At 43.5% G+C, this 19,825-nt stretch overlaps 1 protein-coding gene across 1 annotated transcript; it reads right to left on the bottom strand.

Annotated features, from left to right (window-relative positions):
• Positions 1 to 4,230: 4,230 nt before the first annotated feature.
• On the bottom strand, positions 4,231 to 11,584 carry HOXB9 (homeobox B9). Its single transcript, XM_032985030.2, has 2 exons — positions 10,957 to 11,584; positions 4,231 to 7,518 (listed from the first exon to the last, which is right to left on the bottom strand). Exons 1-2 carry the CDS (start codon positions 11,462 to 11,464, stop codon positions 7,283 to 7,285), a joined length of 744 nt encoding a protein of 247 aa, XP_032840921.1. The 5' UTR covers positions 11,465 to 11,584; the 3' UTR covers positions 4,231 to 7,282.
• Between the last annotated feature and the right edge of the window lie 8,241 nt (positions 11,585 to 19,825).

The following is a 19,825-nucleotide window of genomic DNA, read 5'->3' as shown; positions in this document are numbered from 1 at the left end:
AGCAAATATTACCGAGACGTATTTCAGCTAATAACGACACCAAACCCTCCCAGCCCAAGCGCTGCCCCAGCCTGCCTAACACCCACGACGCCCTCCAAGCCCCTCGCAATGCCAGCTATATTTTCCAATCCTTCAACCTTCAATAGGAGTTAAAGACACTCTTTTAAACACATTTTTTTTTTTCTTTTCATTTGCCCTGTGTGGATTTCTGCTGCTTCCCATTGCACCCATCCGTGCGGGTTTGACACGAGAAAGGTGAATTAAAGACGGTTTCACTCGTGCCTGCCTTGATCTGAGGGACAATTTTCAACCTCCACAACATGGAAAAGAGGAAAAAGTTGCGACGTTTCGGTTAGTCTGTCTTGCCAGGGCTTTGGTAAAAAAAAAAAAAAAAAAACTTGCATTAAAATTGGCAGTGGGAGTAGGCAGGGAATTAAGACAGAGAGGAAGAAAGAGAAAGAAAGAAAACAAAGATAGTAACGGAATAAAACTTTAAAACCATCCTTAGAGAAATAATTTAAGTAAATACGTTTCCTTTATTTTGTGTAGGGATAATTTCAGTCGAGTCTAAGAGCCTTTTCAAGTAATTATTGTTGTTGGAGTACTTGCAGTGGTATAATTAAGGCTTTTTCCCCCCTAAAAGACAAGTTAACATTTTATTTTTCTCAACACTTTTATTGTCGATTGAGCAGATTTTGGTTTCATCTTTGAACGTAAAACCCCAGAAATTGTGCACAGAAGTAAATAGAGATTTGCAGCCTGGCGTGGGGATGCTTGATGCTAGAATTTTCAAGAAAAAAAAAAAAATCGACTGAAGTATTTTTAGAAAATAAGCTATTTTATTCTATGTGTATTTACAGGCGTACTCCCATCTATTGAAGTTTGTGAAGTACAAAATAGCAGGAATTCCCGTTCAAGACCCCAAGAAGGCGAGAGTGAAGTTGTTCTTGGAAGTTAACACTTTTATCAAGTGCAGCAGAATTTTATGGTCATGATGTGATGGTAACTCACCAATGCACCAGAAATCAGTGGCGGATCTTAAATCATTCCTATACTGTACTCAGATTCCTGATGAAAGGAAAATGTTTCTATTATAAGAAAAAACAAGTGGGGATGTGTGTGTGTGCATGCGCGTGTGTGTCTGAGAGAGAAGATAATTTATAAATACCCAGTGGAGGAAAGATTTATTAGGAATTCACAAGGAAAAAAAAAAAAAAAAAAAAGAACCCCAAACCCTTCCCTAGGTAAACCTCAACTTTTCATTACTCTGCATTTTACTGAAAGCACAAGGACAGGATTTTTCTTTATTTCCCCCATCTCTTTCTGTTTACATTTGTATTCCATTTTATAGCATTTAAACAGGGTCTTGAGATGCCTAAACTTTGCCTCTTAAAACAACAGACCGCATCCTGTTCTGTTGTGTGTATCGGTTCAATTTGTTACATTCTGCCCCTGAATGCTGCTTATCGGGGAACGGATGTATTTTCTGGTGTGACTTCAGAGAAACATTTATTCAGAAAATCCCTGTTTATAACAATTTGAAAGAAAACCTATATTGAAATTATTGCCACCATTCCTTTCTATGTTATTTGTAGCTGAATCTGTAGCTGAAGGACTAAAACGTCTGAATAATTGTCGTCTTGTAATTTTGAAGAAACAAAGGTCAAAATAAAAGTGAACTAATGGAGTTAAAAGTTTACATTTTTGCTGCTACTGCGTCAGTAGAGTATTTATATATCTCACAAAACGTGGCAAGTTAATAACGTTTTGGATTAATTTACTATTTTGAAGCATTTAAAAATATTTCCAAACATATTAAGCAAAGATCTTGGGCGAAGAGCAGTAACATCATCAAAAGACGGAGCATCTATACCAAAAATGACCGGTTCAACTTCTAAAAAGCATATACTGTTTTTTTTGTTTTTTTTTCCGGCGGTGGCTATGAACCTAAAACACATAAAATAAAGAGCCAAGAAAGAGCAGATCGTCCTAATGGCTAAGGTAAAGAGCCAGGGAAAAACGTCTTGATTCTGTGTGTGCCTTTCTCCCCGAAATCTTGGACCCACTCTCTTTTCCAGTCCTGCAAACGTAAATCTCGGGTTTGGAGATAATGAAGCTGTCCTCTCACCGCCACCCGAACTAGCAGAAGACAAAACCCGATGTTTTTTTCTCCTCTTTAAATGAACATTTAAAATAGATGTGTGTCCCACCCCTCACCGCATCCCAGCAGAGCCTCCAGATTAACTCTTTTTTTTTTTTTTTTTTTCCCCTAAACCTCACATAATTTACCCTCGCAGGGAAAAATAGATGTAACCTATAAAATCGGCAAAATGGCTATAATTAACCCTATATTTTATGCCTCGGGATTATTCATGCTCGCCGGCAAACAGCCCAGTTGCTGCCTCTAATGAAATCAAGGTGTTACGCGGAGCCCCGCGGCCGAGCGCGGGAGACGCGCGTCTAGCGTGGAGCAAGGGCGCCACCTCGCGGCGCGTCGCGGAGCTGCAGCCTGCGCCGGGGGGCGCAGAGCGGGGCGGGGGGGGCGCAAAGGGGGGGGTCCCGCTCCGACCTGGGGAAATAAAAACAGCCAAAAGCGAGGGGAGGAAAAAAAAGGGAGAAAAAAGAAAATGGAGCTGTTCCTCCTCGCCCCGCAGCGCTGAAGTTTTGAGCGCGGGAAGATCTCCCTGGCAATAAAAGAGGCAAAATGGGTTTGCTTTTGAAAACCACTATTGTTTCAAATTCCGAGACTAAACAATTGGTCATTCTGCTCTGGAGGGGGAAGGCCGGGGCTGTAAACCGATAAAGAGCTTCCCAAGCCCAGACGTCTCGCCAGAAGTTGGAGTGTGTGAGTGGGGGGGGGGCCTGTGTGTGTGTGTGTGTGTGTGTTGTTGTTGTTGTGTGCATGGCTCAGCGTTCTGGCAGCCTGGAATTGCTTTAAAGAAAAAAAAAAAAAAAAAAAAAAGAGAGGGAAAAAAAAAAAAAAGAACAAAGGGAATCATCCAGAGCGCTGGATTTTCACGGCATCTGCAAGAGAAGAATAAATTAGCAAAAGTCCCTCCCCACCTTTTCTCTCCCTCTCTTCTTCCCCCCTCCCCATTTTTTAACTACCCCCTCCCTTAAGAAAAAAAAAAAAAAAAGGGGGGGGGAGAACTTTGTATGTGACTGAAGCAGAAACAAGAGCATTTACACGTTGGGTTTCCCCACATTCCCAAGTCGTTGTAGTAATTTAGGAGTTCCTGAAAGTTTTCTTGCACTGTTTGCTTTACAGCCGTTTAGTTCCTTAACCTTCAGAAATTTATACCCTATAAAGTTTTATAGCGGTCATATTCTTTTATTGCAGCACACTGCACTGAATTTTCCTTTTTTTTTTTATGACAAGTTACTTCCCTTTCTCTCTCTTCCCTCAGTAAGCTCCAAATATCTTTCTTCTTCTTTTGTTTTCTTTTCAGAGCTGCCCCAAAGAAAGGATTTTTTTAAGAAGTGAAATATTGCCCTTTAGAGCGCCCATTATGTTAAAAATTAGTGGAAAGAGATTCTTGGTTATATTTCTCCCTACCTGCTTCCTGCAGGGCTGAGCAGGTCTTGGGGTTTGTTTGTTTTTTTTTAAAATATAGAGATAGAAACACTTTTCAAGCGCTTGTATTTCTTCATGAGCAATAAAATGTCAAACGAATTTAGAGACGGAATTATAGGAACCGCTCATTGAGCCCTTGGAAAAAGGAACCGCGTGTCAAATCCGAGGTGATGCCAAGCAGAGAAAGTGGGGTGGGGTTTCCCACTGTTTGTTTTGGGTTTTTAATTTTTCTTTAGCAAAGTTTTCCTTGGGTGGTAGAGGAATAAACCAAAGAAAGTCAAATAAAGCCAGTCTTCTCTTCACTTTTACTTCTGGTCCCCTAAGGCTGATGCGGGAATACAAAGATTAAACCCTCAAAAACAAACAAATAAACAAACAAACAAACAAGCAGCCACCGGTAAATGTAACCAGAGATTAACGATCCCCAATTTTAAAATAAAAAGTATTTCGAAACGCAGCAAGTTTGCCTGGGACCAAGTAAGCACTTGCTACACCGAAGAGGAATTATTTCCATTTGTCTCTGGACATTTTTTTTTTAACTTAAGTAAAAATTGATTCTTATAATACATTTAACGAGCCACTAAAGAACGCAGGAAAACACAATGAAAATATTTCTGAAATTTTAGATGAAGCAGTATAACACAATGACATATAGGTGCTGTTGTTCTAAAATCGATTTTTATTCTGGAGCATTAAACATCTCTGGAAAATACATCCGGGCTGATGCTACAGAAGACAATTTTTCCAACATTTTTTAAGTAAGCATATTTCCTAATAAAATGAACTAACATTTTAAATTCTATTTAAAAAGAACCTTATATTGTCGTCTTAAAAATATCCGCTCTTTACCACAATACTAAGGAAAGTGAAAAACGTTTCTAAATCCGAGTGGCCGATGGGTTGCAAGCACCAATTAAGTCACAGATACGCGTCTGAAAAATATAGTAATGAGGATTTAGGCAAGTCCATACTCAGTTCGAGATATGAGAAATACACCAATTCACATGAAACAGATTGAAATTTCATCCATTCTTGAGAAGAATCCAACAAAACTGAAAAATTTGACTGCCCAGCTTAAACACAGCTAAATCACCATTTTCAACCCACTTATTTTTTTTTTTTTTTTTTTTACTTTACATAAATCCGGATTTAGAGAAATGATCCTGCTGCCACCAACTTTTTTTCCCCAACTCAAAATGTCTGCGAAACTGCTTTTCTTAACTGAGTTTCGTGGAAGGAGTTTAGGGGCTTTGACACAGGGTGAAGTTTGGTTACATTTATCTCTCTCCGGCAACAGAACAGTTAAATTTTGAAGCCCCCAAGGATCTACTTCACGATGGAAAGTTTTACGTGAGAAAGTCTAGGCATTAAAAAAAAAAAAAAAAATCTGAAAAAACAATAAACTTTCTGAGGAATGGTCTTAAACACCTACGGTCTGGTTTCTTGTGAGTGGAAGATTTTTTTTTTTGACCCCTTTCAAGAGGAAATGAAGTGGTGGAAATTTCAGTGCACCGAGGCGCAGCTACTTGATTCTTATCTCTGGATCATGGTGGGGAGGGGGGAGAAAAGCAGGAACACTTTCCAAAAACGCAAATCTGCCTATCTCTCCTTCCCAGAGCAATCGCTGTTCAGCAGATAAAAGTGGTCTCACAAAACCTGACGCTAAGGATACACGAGTTAGTCGCTTCTGAAATCAGGTTTGCAATGGTTCGTTCAGATATACAGCAGGAATACATTTCTTTTCTCTATTTTTTTCCCCCACCCTATTAAAACAAGCCACCTTACACTCGCCTTGTTCCTAGAAAGCCTCCTGGCAGCTAAATATACAAATTTGCACACGAAGAAAACGAGAGAGGTTTATTTCGATATTTTCCATCCACTATCAACTGCAGAACTCTTCGCATACTTAAAAAGCCACAGTAGAAACAGAAAACGAGCTTCAACATTCACAGAAACACAACCACAAACACATTTTACAATACCCACCATATAATCAACTGGTACTAAACCCCCCCGGCCCCCCCCCCCCCCCCCCCCCCAACCCCCCCCCTTCCCAAAACAAAGTTAAGTCTTACAGAGATAAAGGGAAACCAGTCCCGCACGGGCGGGTTGGAGAAACCTCCAGCGCATCTGTCAGATGAGAAATCAGCTCCGGCCGGCATGCCATGAGAGCAGCAAGGTCTATATTTGTTACTCTAAACGCTTCCTCGGGCTGAGGATGAGGATGAGGATGGGGATGGGGATGGGGATGGGGATGGGGGGGGCGTAGCGCGGAGCCGCCGCATCCCCCGGTGCCACCCACGGGACGAGGCTCCTTCCCCGGGGAGGCGGCGGGGCCCCGGCCCCGGCGTGGCACTGGCCCCACTGGAAAGCGGGTGGCAATGGGAAAACATGCCGGGAGCTCGCTTCAGGCGGAAAAAAAAAAAAAAAAAAAAAAAAAAAAAGACAACCAAAACCCAACCAAATAAACCCAAAAAGCCAACCCCACCCCAACAAAACCCCACCGACATTCAAGTATTGAGAGCATCTCAGCGAACAGGAGGGGTAAGAAAAACACTCAGGCTAGGGTTGGCACTTTATCTCTGCAACAGCCTACTGCTTTAGGAAAAGTCAATTCACAATAAATTATAAATATGCTAGCACTAAGAACACAACCTTCCCCTCCCTTATAGTTCTACTAAGGTAGTTTTTTAACTAGAAAATCCCATTCTTCCTCTTCTCTAAAAGTTAGGAATAAGTTGGCAGGGGTTCTTCCGCCCCTTTTTCTCCTAAATAATTTACAATGCGGCTCTGAGAGTGCCCCCCACACACTCTCTCGCCTCCCTCCCCGTCTTTTCTCCTCTTCCAAGTGACCCAGTATAAAACTACCAGATGAGGAGGTTTGCCTGTAGAGATCCTACTAAACTTTCAGGTCAAAGTCACATATCTGCCATGGCACGATTCAAATAAAAATCCCGCATAATAAGACAAACCAAAAAAAAAAAAAAAAAAAACAAAAAAACGAGGAGGGGGAGGGAAGAAACCCGGCGCAGTTGGGAGTTGGGCTGTCATTAACCGACTACCCCGGTATAAAGTTGGCGAATTGAAAATGATTTGTTGGGTGCAATTAAACGCGAGTCTTACGAATGTGTCTGTCTTGCAGGAGTTTAATTAAATCGTCTGGTTCCTTGGCCACCTCAACGTGTGAGTGTGAGTGGGTGAGTGTGTGTGTGTGTGTGCGCGCCGGGGTGTTGTGAATGTTATAGACAATCATTGTCCTTACGTGGATAAAGAAAGACAGCGAGGTTTGGTGGGGGCTTGGGCCGGGGTTGTTTGTGGCCGGTTGTGTTTGCCGTCTTGCTTTCCATGGAGAAAATGCAAGCAGAGAAAGCTGCTGCTCAGACAGAAGCCTGTGTCTATGTTACACTGTAGGGAGAAGAAAAGAGAAAGGAAAAAAAATAGGGAAAGAAAACAAGAGAACAGAAACAAAACCCAGCATGTGTCCCCAAAAAGGAGCTGCAGTTTTGGCTAAGTCGCCTCCTATGTGGCAATACTAAGAGGGTAAAAAAAGAATAATAAGCAACATCTCGCATGCAAAGGTGGAGATGGGAAACGGGGAGGTTTCCCCCTCGTGTTTGGGGGATTTGGCAGCACTACAGTGGGGGTGCGCGGCCGCGGAGGCGGGGAGCTGGGGGGGGAGGGGGTGGGGGATGCTGCTTTTCTGGTTTTTCATTCTTTGCCCTGTTCCTTGTTCATTTTCTTCATTTTCATCCTTCGGTTCTGAAACCAGATTTTGACTTGTCTCTCACTCAGGTTGAGGAGTCTGGCCACTTCGTGTCTACGGTCCCTCGTCAGGTACATATTGAATAAAAACTCCTTCTCTAGTTCCAGGGTCTGGTATTTGGTGTAAGGGCATCGTTTTTTCCTGGAGGAACGGGCGTGCAGCCAGCTGGCAGCTGGGTTGGCTGAAAGAAAAGCAGCAAGATCAATACGATGCAGCTTGAGTGTTTCTCAGAAGGTTTTAATCATGCCATCAAATATTAAGATTATACATACGCATATGCACGCCCGGGTGAAAAATGCTCCCTGCCGTAGGAGCGAGCAGCAGAGGCCCCACGAAAAATCACACGGGCTCCTCAGGGCGAGCACAGGCTGCGCAGCTGGGGTGGGGGCTGATCCCCGAATACCACTGCACACGCACCCCACACCCCATCCCTCCCGCGTGGGGTGGGGGGGAGGAGAGCTGAGACCCGCGGACCCGCGGGTCTGTGTTGGTTGTACGCACAGACTTGTGTCTGTGCACACCCACGGCTGCGTGCACACGCGTGTCCTGGAACATACATGCCTGCACACACGTGTCTGCGCACACACATGTTTGGGAGCACACGTGCCGTGAGCAGAGCTCCCCCCACTTTTTCCCAGGTCCATCTATGCCAGGTAAACACCCACATGCACTTATAGATTTGCATAATGCCCATCTGCACGTTACGCATGCTATATACAACTAAACCAATCAAAAATTATATATATATATATATATATTTCAGACATGTTTTCCCACGTGTCTGCAGATTTACTCCTACAGACATATCGAGCAGGAAAAGAGCAGAGAGAGGAGGTCTGGCGAAACATTTCATAAATCCTGCCTATTTTTTGCTATGTGGCAAGAAACGGTCTTGATACAATAAACATCCTCTGAGGGCTGGATGAACTCTGCTGCCGGAGATCTGGACAGTGTTACCCAGAGACACGGACATTTGCAGGGCTACAAATGCAGCCAAAAATAAATAACAGGCTGCCCGTCACCCTCGCGTGTGGGAGAAGTTACGTGGGAATCTTTTGGAGAAAGGGCATTTCAGGAATTAGTCTGCTCACGGGGTGTGGTGGGGGGAGAAAACAACATTTTAGGAGCAGAAACCACCTCCACAGACACGGTGGTGGTGACGGTCGCACCCAAAGGTGAGGTGGGTTCAGGGTAAATAACAGAACATTTACTAATCACATGCAAATATTATCTGACCGTTGGGCAATTGAGAGGCGGGAAAGAGTAAAATGAAGGGTTATAGACAGACCACGTATTTCTATTTTATTTCCTTTGCCTCCTCTGAAATTATGACTGAAGCCATAAACCTTTACACCAATTAAATGGACCATTATAAATATATACATACACACACGCGTGAGCCATCAGAACGTTTCCTCTACGTAAAATGAAATATATTGAATATTTTTAAAAAATAATCCGGTTAATCTTCCCCTGTAAGTACTGCCTCTTACAAATTTGCACGGCTATTTCCTTAATGTAATTGACTTGATCTAATATGCAGAATTAAATATTAAAGAGGAAGAAAGCTGTTAATAATTGATACTGTTAATCCTGCTACCCATCCTTTAATGGCAATGGAGGACTCTGCTTCATAACAGATTTTTATTCTCTTTGGTTTTATTTTTTGGTCATGTTTTGGATCATTAAAATATAAGATATTTTAAATGCCAGTGTTGCTTTATCTATTCACTATACACAAATCCCTAAACAGGAAAGTGAATGGGAAGAGGCTCTGGCACATCTTTTCTTTAAAATCCAGCAAATAAATTAACAGATCCCTGTGCCATACACAGGGCAGAGATTCATTATGAAGAAATACTTTCAAAAATTGAAAGAGTCAGGGAAATTGGTGGGAGTACTTGCTGCAAAACAGCTCCGTCTTCCAGCCCTGGCAGACTCTCAACATCAGCCCAAATTAAACTATTATTTAAAACAAAATATGCGTCGTAACCACATGCCATAGAAACCACACAGCATCCTCTTAGCGCGGGTCCCTGCACTTACTTATAACTTAATAACATTTTCTTGGACAAGATTTTTATATATTCAATTTCAGGGACATTGAGCACAGAACCTGGATATTTAATTCTCTCAAATCATTCACCTCACGGTTGCAGTTTGTTCTGGATCTCTGCCCAGTACAATAGAATAGGACTTTCTTGTTGTGTGTGTGTGAGTGTGTGTGTGTGCCCGTGTGTCTGTGCGCAAGTTAAATGATAGGAAAAAAAAAAAAAAAAAAAGTCACCATAACATCCTGCACAAGGAGCGGAGGAAATCATGAGGGGCGAGAATATACTGTATTTTTAATCGTATGGCTGCAATGGCAATCTCTGTTGCTGTTCCACGTTGCGGGGGGGGTGGGGGGGGGCGCGTAAAATAGAAGTTAATTCAAGGGGAAAAAAATGACTGTGTCAGTGAGTCCTGCACAGGCTCCGAGGAGTTATACCTTCGGCGGGGGCTGCTCCTCTGCCAGTTTGGAAAACTTTGGATTTCACGGCAAAATATTTACTGTGGGGGTGAAGCCAAGTTTCTCTCTGTGCCTCCTGCTCGGGCTTTGGCTCCGGTTTACCTTTCAGATGGAAACCAGGTACCAACCGGGTCGGCAGGAGGTGAAGATACTGATTCTGTTTTACTTAAACGCCATTGCATTATTATTATTATCATCACTATAATAATTATTATTAATAATAATTGAATTATTAATAGCATTATTGATAGTACTATTAGATATTTTCAAGGCGAATGATTTTTTTTTCTATACTTCAGGGGAAAAAAGACAAAACAGCTCGCAGAAAAAGCACATGCTGAAGTTTGTTTTCTCAATCTGGCTACATTACAAATAAAAGCTAATTAAGTTGGAAGCACCCCCCCCCTCCCTCCTTTTTTTTTTTTTTTTTTTTTTTAATAAGGAAGGAGTGTGGCTTTGAAATATTCATACCCTGAACCGTTGCATTTAATAAACAAACAATTAAAAAGACCAAACAAACAAGCACTAGGAACCAAACAAAGACACCACCACGGAAGCCCGAGAGGAGCGAGCCGGTCCCCGCATCTGCCGCGTACACCGGCACGGCGGGCGCGGAAAAGCCCCCGCTGCTGTTTACTTCCCCCCACGTGAACTTTTCCTCCGTAATTTCTCCTCTTTCCCCCCTTCCTCTTCTTCTCCCCCGACCTTCACCCTCCGCTCCCCTTTCCCTACCCTTCTCCCCGACATTTACTGGCTCCCCCCGTCCATCCCCGTCCCCACCGCCCGCACCCGCACAGATTTACTCCCGCTTACTAAAGTGGTCTCTGCTGCCGGAGCCAGCGCTCTGTAGGAAAGAGGATGACTCGCTCCAGCTTTTGTCCTCTCTGGACTCTGTTTAAGCTCAGAGACGACGCTCATTTTTATTTTTATTTTTATTTACCGGCAGAGACAATGCCACCCCTCTCCCCTCCCCACCTCTCCCCTTAGGTTGGCATCAGCAAGCTGAGACTTTTCTTTAAGCCCTGATTTTAAACTTTACGCAGCATTGTCCCCTTTTATTGCACCTCCTCCAGCTTTTATACTGTTTACTTCCTCACTTTTATAACTTACTTTGATCTGTCCTGTCTTTGTCTTCGCTTCCTTCACAAACTTTATTGTCCTCGAAGCTGGGCCTTTGATTGGAAACGATCCCTTCCCTTGCAGCAGAAGTTTCTAAATTGTACTCCTGTGTTCCCTGTTTATGGACATCCCCGGGACGGCCCAGCAGCGGCTCTGCCTTAACAGATCCCTGCCCGGGGAGGTTTTCTGCTCTGGGTACTGGATCCAGCCAGCTCCGTAGATACCTGCTATCAGATGGGACGCTTTGATGTTGAATATATGGATGGTAGACGGCAGGAAGGGTACCAGAAGAATGTGGATTCAAAGGAGTCCAGGAGGCGCTGAAAACTGGAGGTTTTGGCTGAAAACTACAGGAGGGGAATTCTAGATGTTCATTGTGCCCAGCTTGCCTGGAACTGGTGTATTGCCCAGATGAAAATTTAGCTGAAGGCGAGTCTTCACTTTCATGACTTATAATAGAGTCGACATAATAATTGCTAAGAGTCCCAGAAATGGACATTCTCAGACATCATACAAAGCACGGTTCAATGAAGGGAAAAAAATATATAGGACAGATCTAGATTTGCACTCTACCCCCTTCTCCAACTTCCCAGCCAACAAAGTACAGTTGGGCTGCTGTGTTGTGAGCTCCCAGCAAAATGATTGGTCAAACTTTTTTCGTGTGCCTGATAAAGCGTCAGTCTCGGCGTAAATCAATCGAAGCCGAGGGGGCTGCGCTGCGCTGTCATCCGCCCTTGCATTCCATATCAAGGATGGATTGTTTTATGTTTATGCAATGTTGCAAAACGTCAGGAGTTTCGAAAAGCCACCAAACGGGCAGAGCTAGGGCTAATATCCCTTCCTAGATTTGCTCCTGAAATATTAGGGGGGGGTCCGGAAAGGGGGGGAGGGAGCGGATTTTTTAATTTTTTTTTTTTTAAAAAGAAAGATGCTGATGTGCTCGCTTTGCCTTTAATAACCATCATAGGGGAATAGAGATAAAAGCTATTCTTTGCCACTCGGGCTCCAGAGTACGATAGCAAAAAAAAAAAAACCAAACAGAGAATAAGTAAAACTAACGCTTCCCGCCCCGCCCGCGCCTGATTTCATATACATACATGTGTGTGCATGCATTGCATGCATCTAGACATAAATGCACGCATACATGCTCTTTTGTAAAGAAAAAGATGGATCTAGGTAGCAAGAGTGGTGGGGAGAATGTTATAAATAATTAACCAGATGGGATGGGAAAATGGATTGTTAACATGGTAAAATAATGTGGGTAAATATGAAATTTAAAATGTCACTGGCACGGACGTGGCATTGCAACTTTGACCAGCAAGCTGCCGAGCCGCAAGCCCTGTGTACATCCAGAGCCTGCCTTAGACTTTATGCTTGTATATATATATAAAACGTCTTTAAAATATCTCTGTATAAGAACATATGTTCACATGTTTCACGGCATAATCTCAGGGTTGCTTTGCTTGGGCTAAAATAGTTCCCCACATTGCTGAAATCAGAAGCCTTCATTTAACTTTACAAGGCTAGTAAAATACAGTGCGCCACTGATCCGGCTTTGTTACAGAATGCCTTAAACTTGTGATGGTTAAATAGTTTAATAAAACTTACATTAGCTTTCTTTGATTTTTATAGCCTTGAATTTATTGCCTGTGGAAAAGAAAGGGGGCAAAAAAAGGAATCCCTCGCGTTTTCAGTCACCGTGCCCCCCCTCACATCTCACATGTATGTGCCCACGGTATGTGAGCGTGTCAAACAACCCCCCAAGCTTGCATTTTCCGTGCGTTTTCGAAAACCCGACGATTTCGGGTTTTTTTTCCTTCCACTGAAGCGAATGATTGACACGGGGTTAGAGCTCGGTGCGGCTCCCAGCCCAAATGATGCGGGGTAACGGGGTCAGTTTTGCCAAGTTATGATGATAAATCCGTTTATTGCAAGATGGTCCGATGGCGTCGTAAATGTTGGTTAAGGAAAAGGTGCTCTCTATGATTACGGCAAAAGTGTTTCTCTGGACTTCAGCTGTAACAGTCTGGATCAATTTGCCTCCTTTAATCTATTACCCCTCCGCCCTTCTCCCTCTCACCCCAACACTGAAGGATATTTAAAGTGAAGGGCAAAGAGATTTCTAGGAATGATAAATCATCGTGAATCCTTCCTGAAGTGTATAGAGAAGGAAGTCTATATTAACAGGCTAATAATAACATTGAGAGGTGCTAATAGCTGCCTGAAATGAAGGAAAAATATATTTCACATTTCTCTCTGTCTGTATGAGAGTGTGGGTGCCTGTGTGTCCATATGTCCGTGCCTACACAAAACGGATGTGGGAAATTGCTATCAGAGGTGCTTTACTGAAACTGGAAGATTATGAAGGCGCTTAAAAGCCTACACTCAAAGCCTTAGATTTTTCCTTATTTCTATAAGCGGGGCTTTTCCAGGAGCATCTGCCCTGCAGCCTGGTGGAGGGACACGTTTCCCCATGTCCAGGACCAGAGCTCCTCTAAATGAGGCGCTATTAGGAAGCTGTCCATTTTCATTTAAAAAAAATCGAGAGGGTCGTGATGATGGGCAAGGAGAGCCGGAGCTTAATGCCGGAGGTCAGATTTATTTTTAATTTTTGCATCCATCAGGGTAGCAGGAGCCCCCCACCCAGCTCAAATTCCCCCCTGTGCTGGAGGAGCAGGCTCAGTCCGCGGGCTCCAGCCAAGGTGAGGTTTGAGGAGAACTTGGGGACCCCTCTGCAGCCTCTGGGCTAGGATCCTGCCAAGCCAGCCGTGGGTAAAATGTCACCAGGTGAGTACTCCCCATTGCCCCGCAAACCCTCCTTTCCTTTCCAGGGGGGTTAATCCAAAGTAACTCCACTTCACCCCTTTCGCGTTTAAACTGGTGAAGGCAGAGAAATCCCCTGCCAGTGAGCAGCGTGGGGCAGGATCGCTGCTCTCTCCGGTGCATCTCCCACGAACAGGGGGGCTGTGTGAAACAAGGGGAGAAATTCCTGTTTTTTCCAACTTTTCACATTTCTATCTCCTCTCACCTCCCTGCCCCCTCCTCCCTTCTTTTAACTTCCTTAAGAGTTGGGAAGGTTTTGAAATGAAAAGACCCTGTGTCATCAGACATGAAATACGAGCTGGTTGCTCACATTGTCATATTTCTCCACTTTATTGCCTTTCAGAAATGATTTTTAAAAATCAGGCTATTTCACAAGAGATTCGGAGGGACTCTGCAAATGTTATGAGAGTTTGGGAAAGGAAAGGGCTGATTTAAGTCTGTTGTGGAGATTAAACTCGCTTGGCACATGGAAATGTGTTTATACAACTGATGGATAAACAGCCGTGTTGGTAACAGGGTGTTGAATAAGTATAGATGAAATTATTGAATGTTAATTGAAGCAAAACACCTGTTCTCTGTTTGCTAGATAGATTGGCCATGTCTTACCTGTAATAAATATATTCTTGGAAAAAATCCTGGTGCGCCTCCTATAAATAATGATGAACTATGTCAGCATGTGAGTATATAATTTTCTGTAGTATATAAATTTAAACCAAGAAGACTCCTAGGAGTGTGGCTGTGAGGCAGAAACCAAGGGTTTTCAGATCCCTAGTGAATGGAAACCTCACAAGAAGATCTGCAAAATCCATTTGCTTTTGCTCCTCTGGAGGTTTCCGTTTGTTCAGTAGTTTATTTTTTATACATATCCCCATAGCTCATCTCTTTGTAGCCTTTTCTGAGAGGGGCTTAAGGCAAACTACAGCTTCATCCCAGGTCTGCCTGCTTGGAGAGACCACGTATTGTGGTGCTGCCTGCTTCAGATGACACTATATAGGCGTTTATATTTTCAAGTATCAAATAGAACCCCTCAGAAATTACATTAAACCTCTTCTGCCTGAAAAAAAAAAAAAAATAATGGAGAAGGAAAAGTCAAGGAGAAAGTGACCTCAGAGCAGAGTCTAAAAGTCTAAAAGTCTAAAAGGATGAATCTTCGGGAGAGAGGAGGCAGGATGTGCAAGCTTTGCTCGGCTCGCAAACTAGATTAATTTTAGATATGCGATTGTTGTGAGTTGGTAAAGGGAAGTGGGACTGGAAATAGTTATTAAAAAAAAAAAAAAAAAAAGTCCGAAATGGAAACTTTTTCCTGCTTTCAGAATCAGCGCCAAGTGTATTTGGCTGTGAGGAAAAATTCGGAGTATTGTCAGCTTGCAATGGAAAGCCAGAGGTTTCTGAACTCAGATACTGTTTATAAATAATCTTTATTGTTTGTGGAGAGAAAGAATCATTTCCAAATAGTGCTTTGAAATGAGCAACTGCCAAAATCCATCCTTAACAAACAAGTATGTGGATTGGCATTTCTAAGCTGAAAACAACTGAATATATTTTTTTTTTCTAAATATGCAGATTTTAAGTCTGTGCAATTGCCACCTTTTATTGATTTATAAGTTTTGGCATAAGAAAGAAAGAGAGCGGATGAGCCACTTCTTACCGGAAACATATTTAACCACTTTTAAAAGACGGTTGTTATTATTTATTAGAACTGGCACCTTCTTCCAGCTGATTTTGCCTCTTTATCACTGAAATGGAGAAGGTGAGGAGACCTGGGGGTGCAGCGCTTTCCCCCCGTCCCGCTGCACGGAAAGGGCAAGACGGGGGGGCTTCACCAGGATCTTCACCCCAAAAGGCCGACACGGCGTCGGGGTGTAAACCTGCATTACTTCAGGCATATTTACTTGTGCAGTTTAGGTTTGGAAGCCGATAAGGATAAGCTAAGAGGGGATAAAAACTGAGAGTGAACTTCATGGCTATGGAGAGTCTGGAGACCAGATTCTGAGATAACTCAGCCTTCAAAGGGCTGAGCGTTTATTTTAGGCGATATAAAACATTCCGAAATTATACTAATAATAACAATAAGAGTGATAATCACAACAACAGCAAGCAAATAACTCTTTTTTTTTTTTTTTTTTCAAAGAGTCAGGAAACAGAAATAAAATCTCGGCATAAAGCAAACATAATTTATGAATGATACATTTAGGCAAGTCTAAGAGGTTATGAAAGAAACTTCAGTCACAAACCCCTCCAAACGCACGAAAGCGCGACAAAAAATCCCTCCTGAAGAGTAAATTTTTTTTTTTTTTTTTAAAAAGTGAAATAAGTTTCTGTAGCCTACAAGCTGAAGGATCTACCTTTGCCATTTCCTGTGCTAGCTCTCAGTTTGAATGCTGCCGTCTGTTAAAAATCCGTAAGTGGTGAGGAGGGAGGGAGGGGGGGGAATTCCTTGTCTGAAGAGAAGCAAAAACAAGTTACACATGTGGGCAATTTTCCAAGGACCGAAAGTATACTCTGGCTAAAAACCCCAATTCCAAATGAGGTTTGTAATCTCAGCAGTTAATAAAGCATTTAGATCCCCTGTAAAGTAAAAGCGTATGTGCATTTGAAAAGGGAAGCTGGAAGGACAGAAAGTTTAAATAAAGTTTGATTGTTGTTCGGGAACCCACATTCTGGCTACTAGACTAATTTCCACCCCCCCTCCATCGCCTCCCTCCTTGAAATAATATTCAACTGCCATGAAATAGCTGGGCGCCTGCCTCGCTGCTGCAGATCTTACACCCCGGGAGCTTCTGGTCCAACTGCTGCGGATTCCACTGGCTCTGCTTTGGGGTCACCACGATAGAAATGGAGACACACCCCCCCACACCCCCCCAAAAAAATCGTCCAACTCGCATTAGTCTGGGAGGAAGGGAAGTAACAGCCCGTGATGGTGAGAAATCTGTCGCTCCCACTCAAGGCAGGGGAAGAGGGTGGGAAAATAAAAGCACAGGTACAAGAATTAAGTTGCGATAGAATTGTTTCCATAAACCCCGTAGCATGAGCCCCAGTGAAATAAAAGGGGTAGTTTCTTTCGGATAGGCTCTTTCCACAACACTTTTGCCTGTAATTAAAACTCATCCCGGGTCGGGGTAATATCAGACAGGCTGGACCTTTGCAGGGTAGCAACTTGGGGGAAATTTGCTGCATTAAGTGCAGCCGCTCGTTGCCTGGAAGCGCAGAAATGTTCAGCGTGTCGCAAACCAGGCAATTACAACGCGGAGGAGAATATTTTGTAGCCATCCCCACACAGCTGCTTCTCCAGGTAAGGTCGCTCTTATCTTTCTAATTTGGAAAAGAAGAGAAACAATTCGCTCCACAGGCAGCCGTGCTGCGGGACAGACGGGACCCCCTGCCCACCGCACCCTACTCCCCCAAAGCCTTTGGGAAATTAGTCCAAATTCCTGTTTTCAGGCAGCAATACAGACCCCCCCGGGCCTGATTCTGATCTTTCCCAGCTCTGTGTCCCCCATTCTCCTCCCTGGCCCTTGTTTCCTGTATTTACGTGGGTAGGAGGGAGATCAAAATCAGAAGCCCAGACATTTACGAGGCAGGTTAGTGGTTGCCTATGGGGACATTATTACCGAAGAGTTTATGATTAACTTTCCCAGATTGTCCTTTTCCGTTTCAGGGCTTTGAGCTAGGGCACAAGCAGCACGTTGTTTCTAAGGAAGGAGTCACAGGACTTGTGAGTAAGGTAGAAAACTCCGAGTTATTTTAAGCTATTTGACTTTCCCTCTCCTCCCCTTGAGCGGCTGTTTGTTTTATAGGCGAGATAGACGCTATGCCTACAAGAATCACCAGTTTCGGGAATAAAGCACGCACCAGTTTACAAACCTATACAAGTTTTTTGTTTGTTTGTTTTCGTTTTCTTTTAACACTCCGAGTGGAGAAAAAAAAAAAACCTTGAAATCCAAGTAATCCCCTCGGCCACAAAAAGTAGCAGCAGATGGTGGTTTAGACCCTGGATATGGTATCAAAGTTTAATTCTTCAAACCTCGAAGGGAGATCCAGTCCCAGGCTTATTTAGCCGTGGCCTGGATCATGTGAATCTTGTTTTTATGCGTATTTGAAACACCAATGCAGAGAAAATCGCTTCCATGAGCTGATTGCTCACACGCACACAGAACTCTACGGGTTTCCAGTTTGCAGAAAGTGGGATGGGTGGACTTCATCCAAGCACACACTCTGACATGCAGAGCTCTCCACACTCCCTCTTTCTCACACGGATCATTATAGGTTTTGATTTTTTTTTTTATTTTTTTATTTTTTTTTAATAATCAGCATATTCCCACGTGCAACACGTTGAGATACAGAGGAAGGATGTGGTGAAACTACTGTGGGCATTTCTGACACCACCTAAACCCTTTTATTTCGTGAGCTTAGCAGCCGTGGTCCTTGCCCAACCTCATCTGAAGACGTTATATTTGAAGAACTCACAGATCAATCCCCAGCAACGATCATCACCTGCGCATCTTTGCGTGGTTACCTGCGTAGAGACCGCGGATTAGCATTTATCAGTCTCTAAAGACGTGGGCATGTTTCCTACGAGGTGTAGGAGCTCCTCGGTGACTAAATATTGAATATCCAGCCCGTATGGCTAAGTCGGGCGTTTTTACCTCCATAGGAAAAGACACAAAGACCCGCCCGCCATCCCTGTTCCTATAAACCTTGCCAGCGACACGACAAACGTGAAGCACTGCGGAGATGCGCAGCAGCAGAGCCTTTAATAAAGTTATTTTATCAATGGGGACAATTAAACTCATGAGCTGGACACAGTTCTTTTGTGTTCCCTAAACCCACACCTTATCTTTTACACGGAGGTGTAGATCACAACTGCTAAAATAAGACACACTAAGATTTCTTTATAGCTGCGTATATATTTATAGGTATATATTTTTAGGCGAGACACAAACTTTATTGAGCATAGAGGGGCTTGCTAACGCGGGGCTGCCTGTCGCTGGGGAGGGGGATTTTAGCCTCTGAGAGGCGCCGCAGCCTAATTAGACCTTTAATAAGCTCTTGATGATTCGGGGCGTGCCTGCGTTGTCTCGCAAAAGGTCCCTGAAACGGGGATTTAAACAAAGAAATTATCACCCCTGCCCCGGCGGTGCCCGGTGATGGGGCCCGGAGGCGGCGCGGGCTGAACCGGGCTCGAGGGGGGACCCGGCCCGGGGGGGGGGGACCCGGCCCCGAGAGAGGGGGGACCCGGCCCTGGGGGGACACAGCCGGCCCCGGCGCGGTCCAGGGGATGGAGGGATGGATGGAGGGAGGGATACAGGGATGGACCCCTTCCCCATCCCTCCCGGGGCAACTGCCCTCAGCAAACAAGACCGAGGAGGATAACTGGAGTAAATCAGGTAGTTTGATGTTCTTGTGTTTAAAATTAAAAGCCCAACAACATGAAACTACCTAATTCACAGAGCAGTTCTAGTTCAGCCTTGGGTCAAAGGCTAAAATTCCCAAGAAAGGCGCCTGGGCGGCCATTTTGTTTGACATCATCTGCAATCTGAACTTTTATAATAGAAAACAGTTGCTAGGAAACAAAAGCAACAAAAGGATCTTTTCAGAGACGAAATAAAACCCCTCCGATTGCACGAAATAACTATTCAAATGATTTCCTATGTACAGTGTCTGGAGCGGATCCCTCCTGCAGGACTTTACAAATAGTTTACAAATAGACCAGAGGAAACAGTAAAATGCTATTGACTTTGAGAAACAAGCGATTATCGCAGCTATAAAAAAGAGCAAAAATTCCTAAAGTTCTTCCCCCACCTCCTCTGGAAAGCTAATTTAAAGGATCGTTTCCGATATGAAGCTGATTTATCAAGACTTCGTATTAAAACTCTATTACCAGATTTTTTTTTAGTATCTAAATCTTCCAGCGTTTGGATAACTTTCCGCAGAGAATAGAGTTAAATCAGTGAGTTCCGGGAAAAAAGCAATTAATTCATATTCTCCTCCCCTGAAAGCAAGTATAACGTGATTCATTTGAAGAAAAAAAAAAAGT

The sequence above is a fragment of the Tyto alba genome, unplaced genomic scaffold (assembly GCF_018691265.1).
Source record: "Tyto alba isolate M040663 unplaced genomic scaffold, T.alba_DEE_v4.0 Super-Scaffold_12, whole genome shotgun sequence".
In the NCBI taxonomy this organism is placed as follows: domain Eukaryota; kingdom Metazoa; phylum Chordata; class Aves; order Strigiformes; family Tytonidae; genus Tyto; species Tyto alba.
This window is presented reverse-complemented; position numbering and strand designations above follow the sequence as displayed.

Coding starts and splice junctions, on each gene's coding strand:
- HOXB9 (XM_032985030.2), bottom strand. CDS start 11,464: ATGTCCATTTCTGGGACTCTTAGCAATTATTATGTCGACTCTATTATA. Junction 7,519..10,956: donor CAAAGACAGGACAGATCAAA/GTAAGTTATAAA, acceptor CTTTTCTTTCAG/CCAACCCAGCTGCCAGCTGG.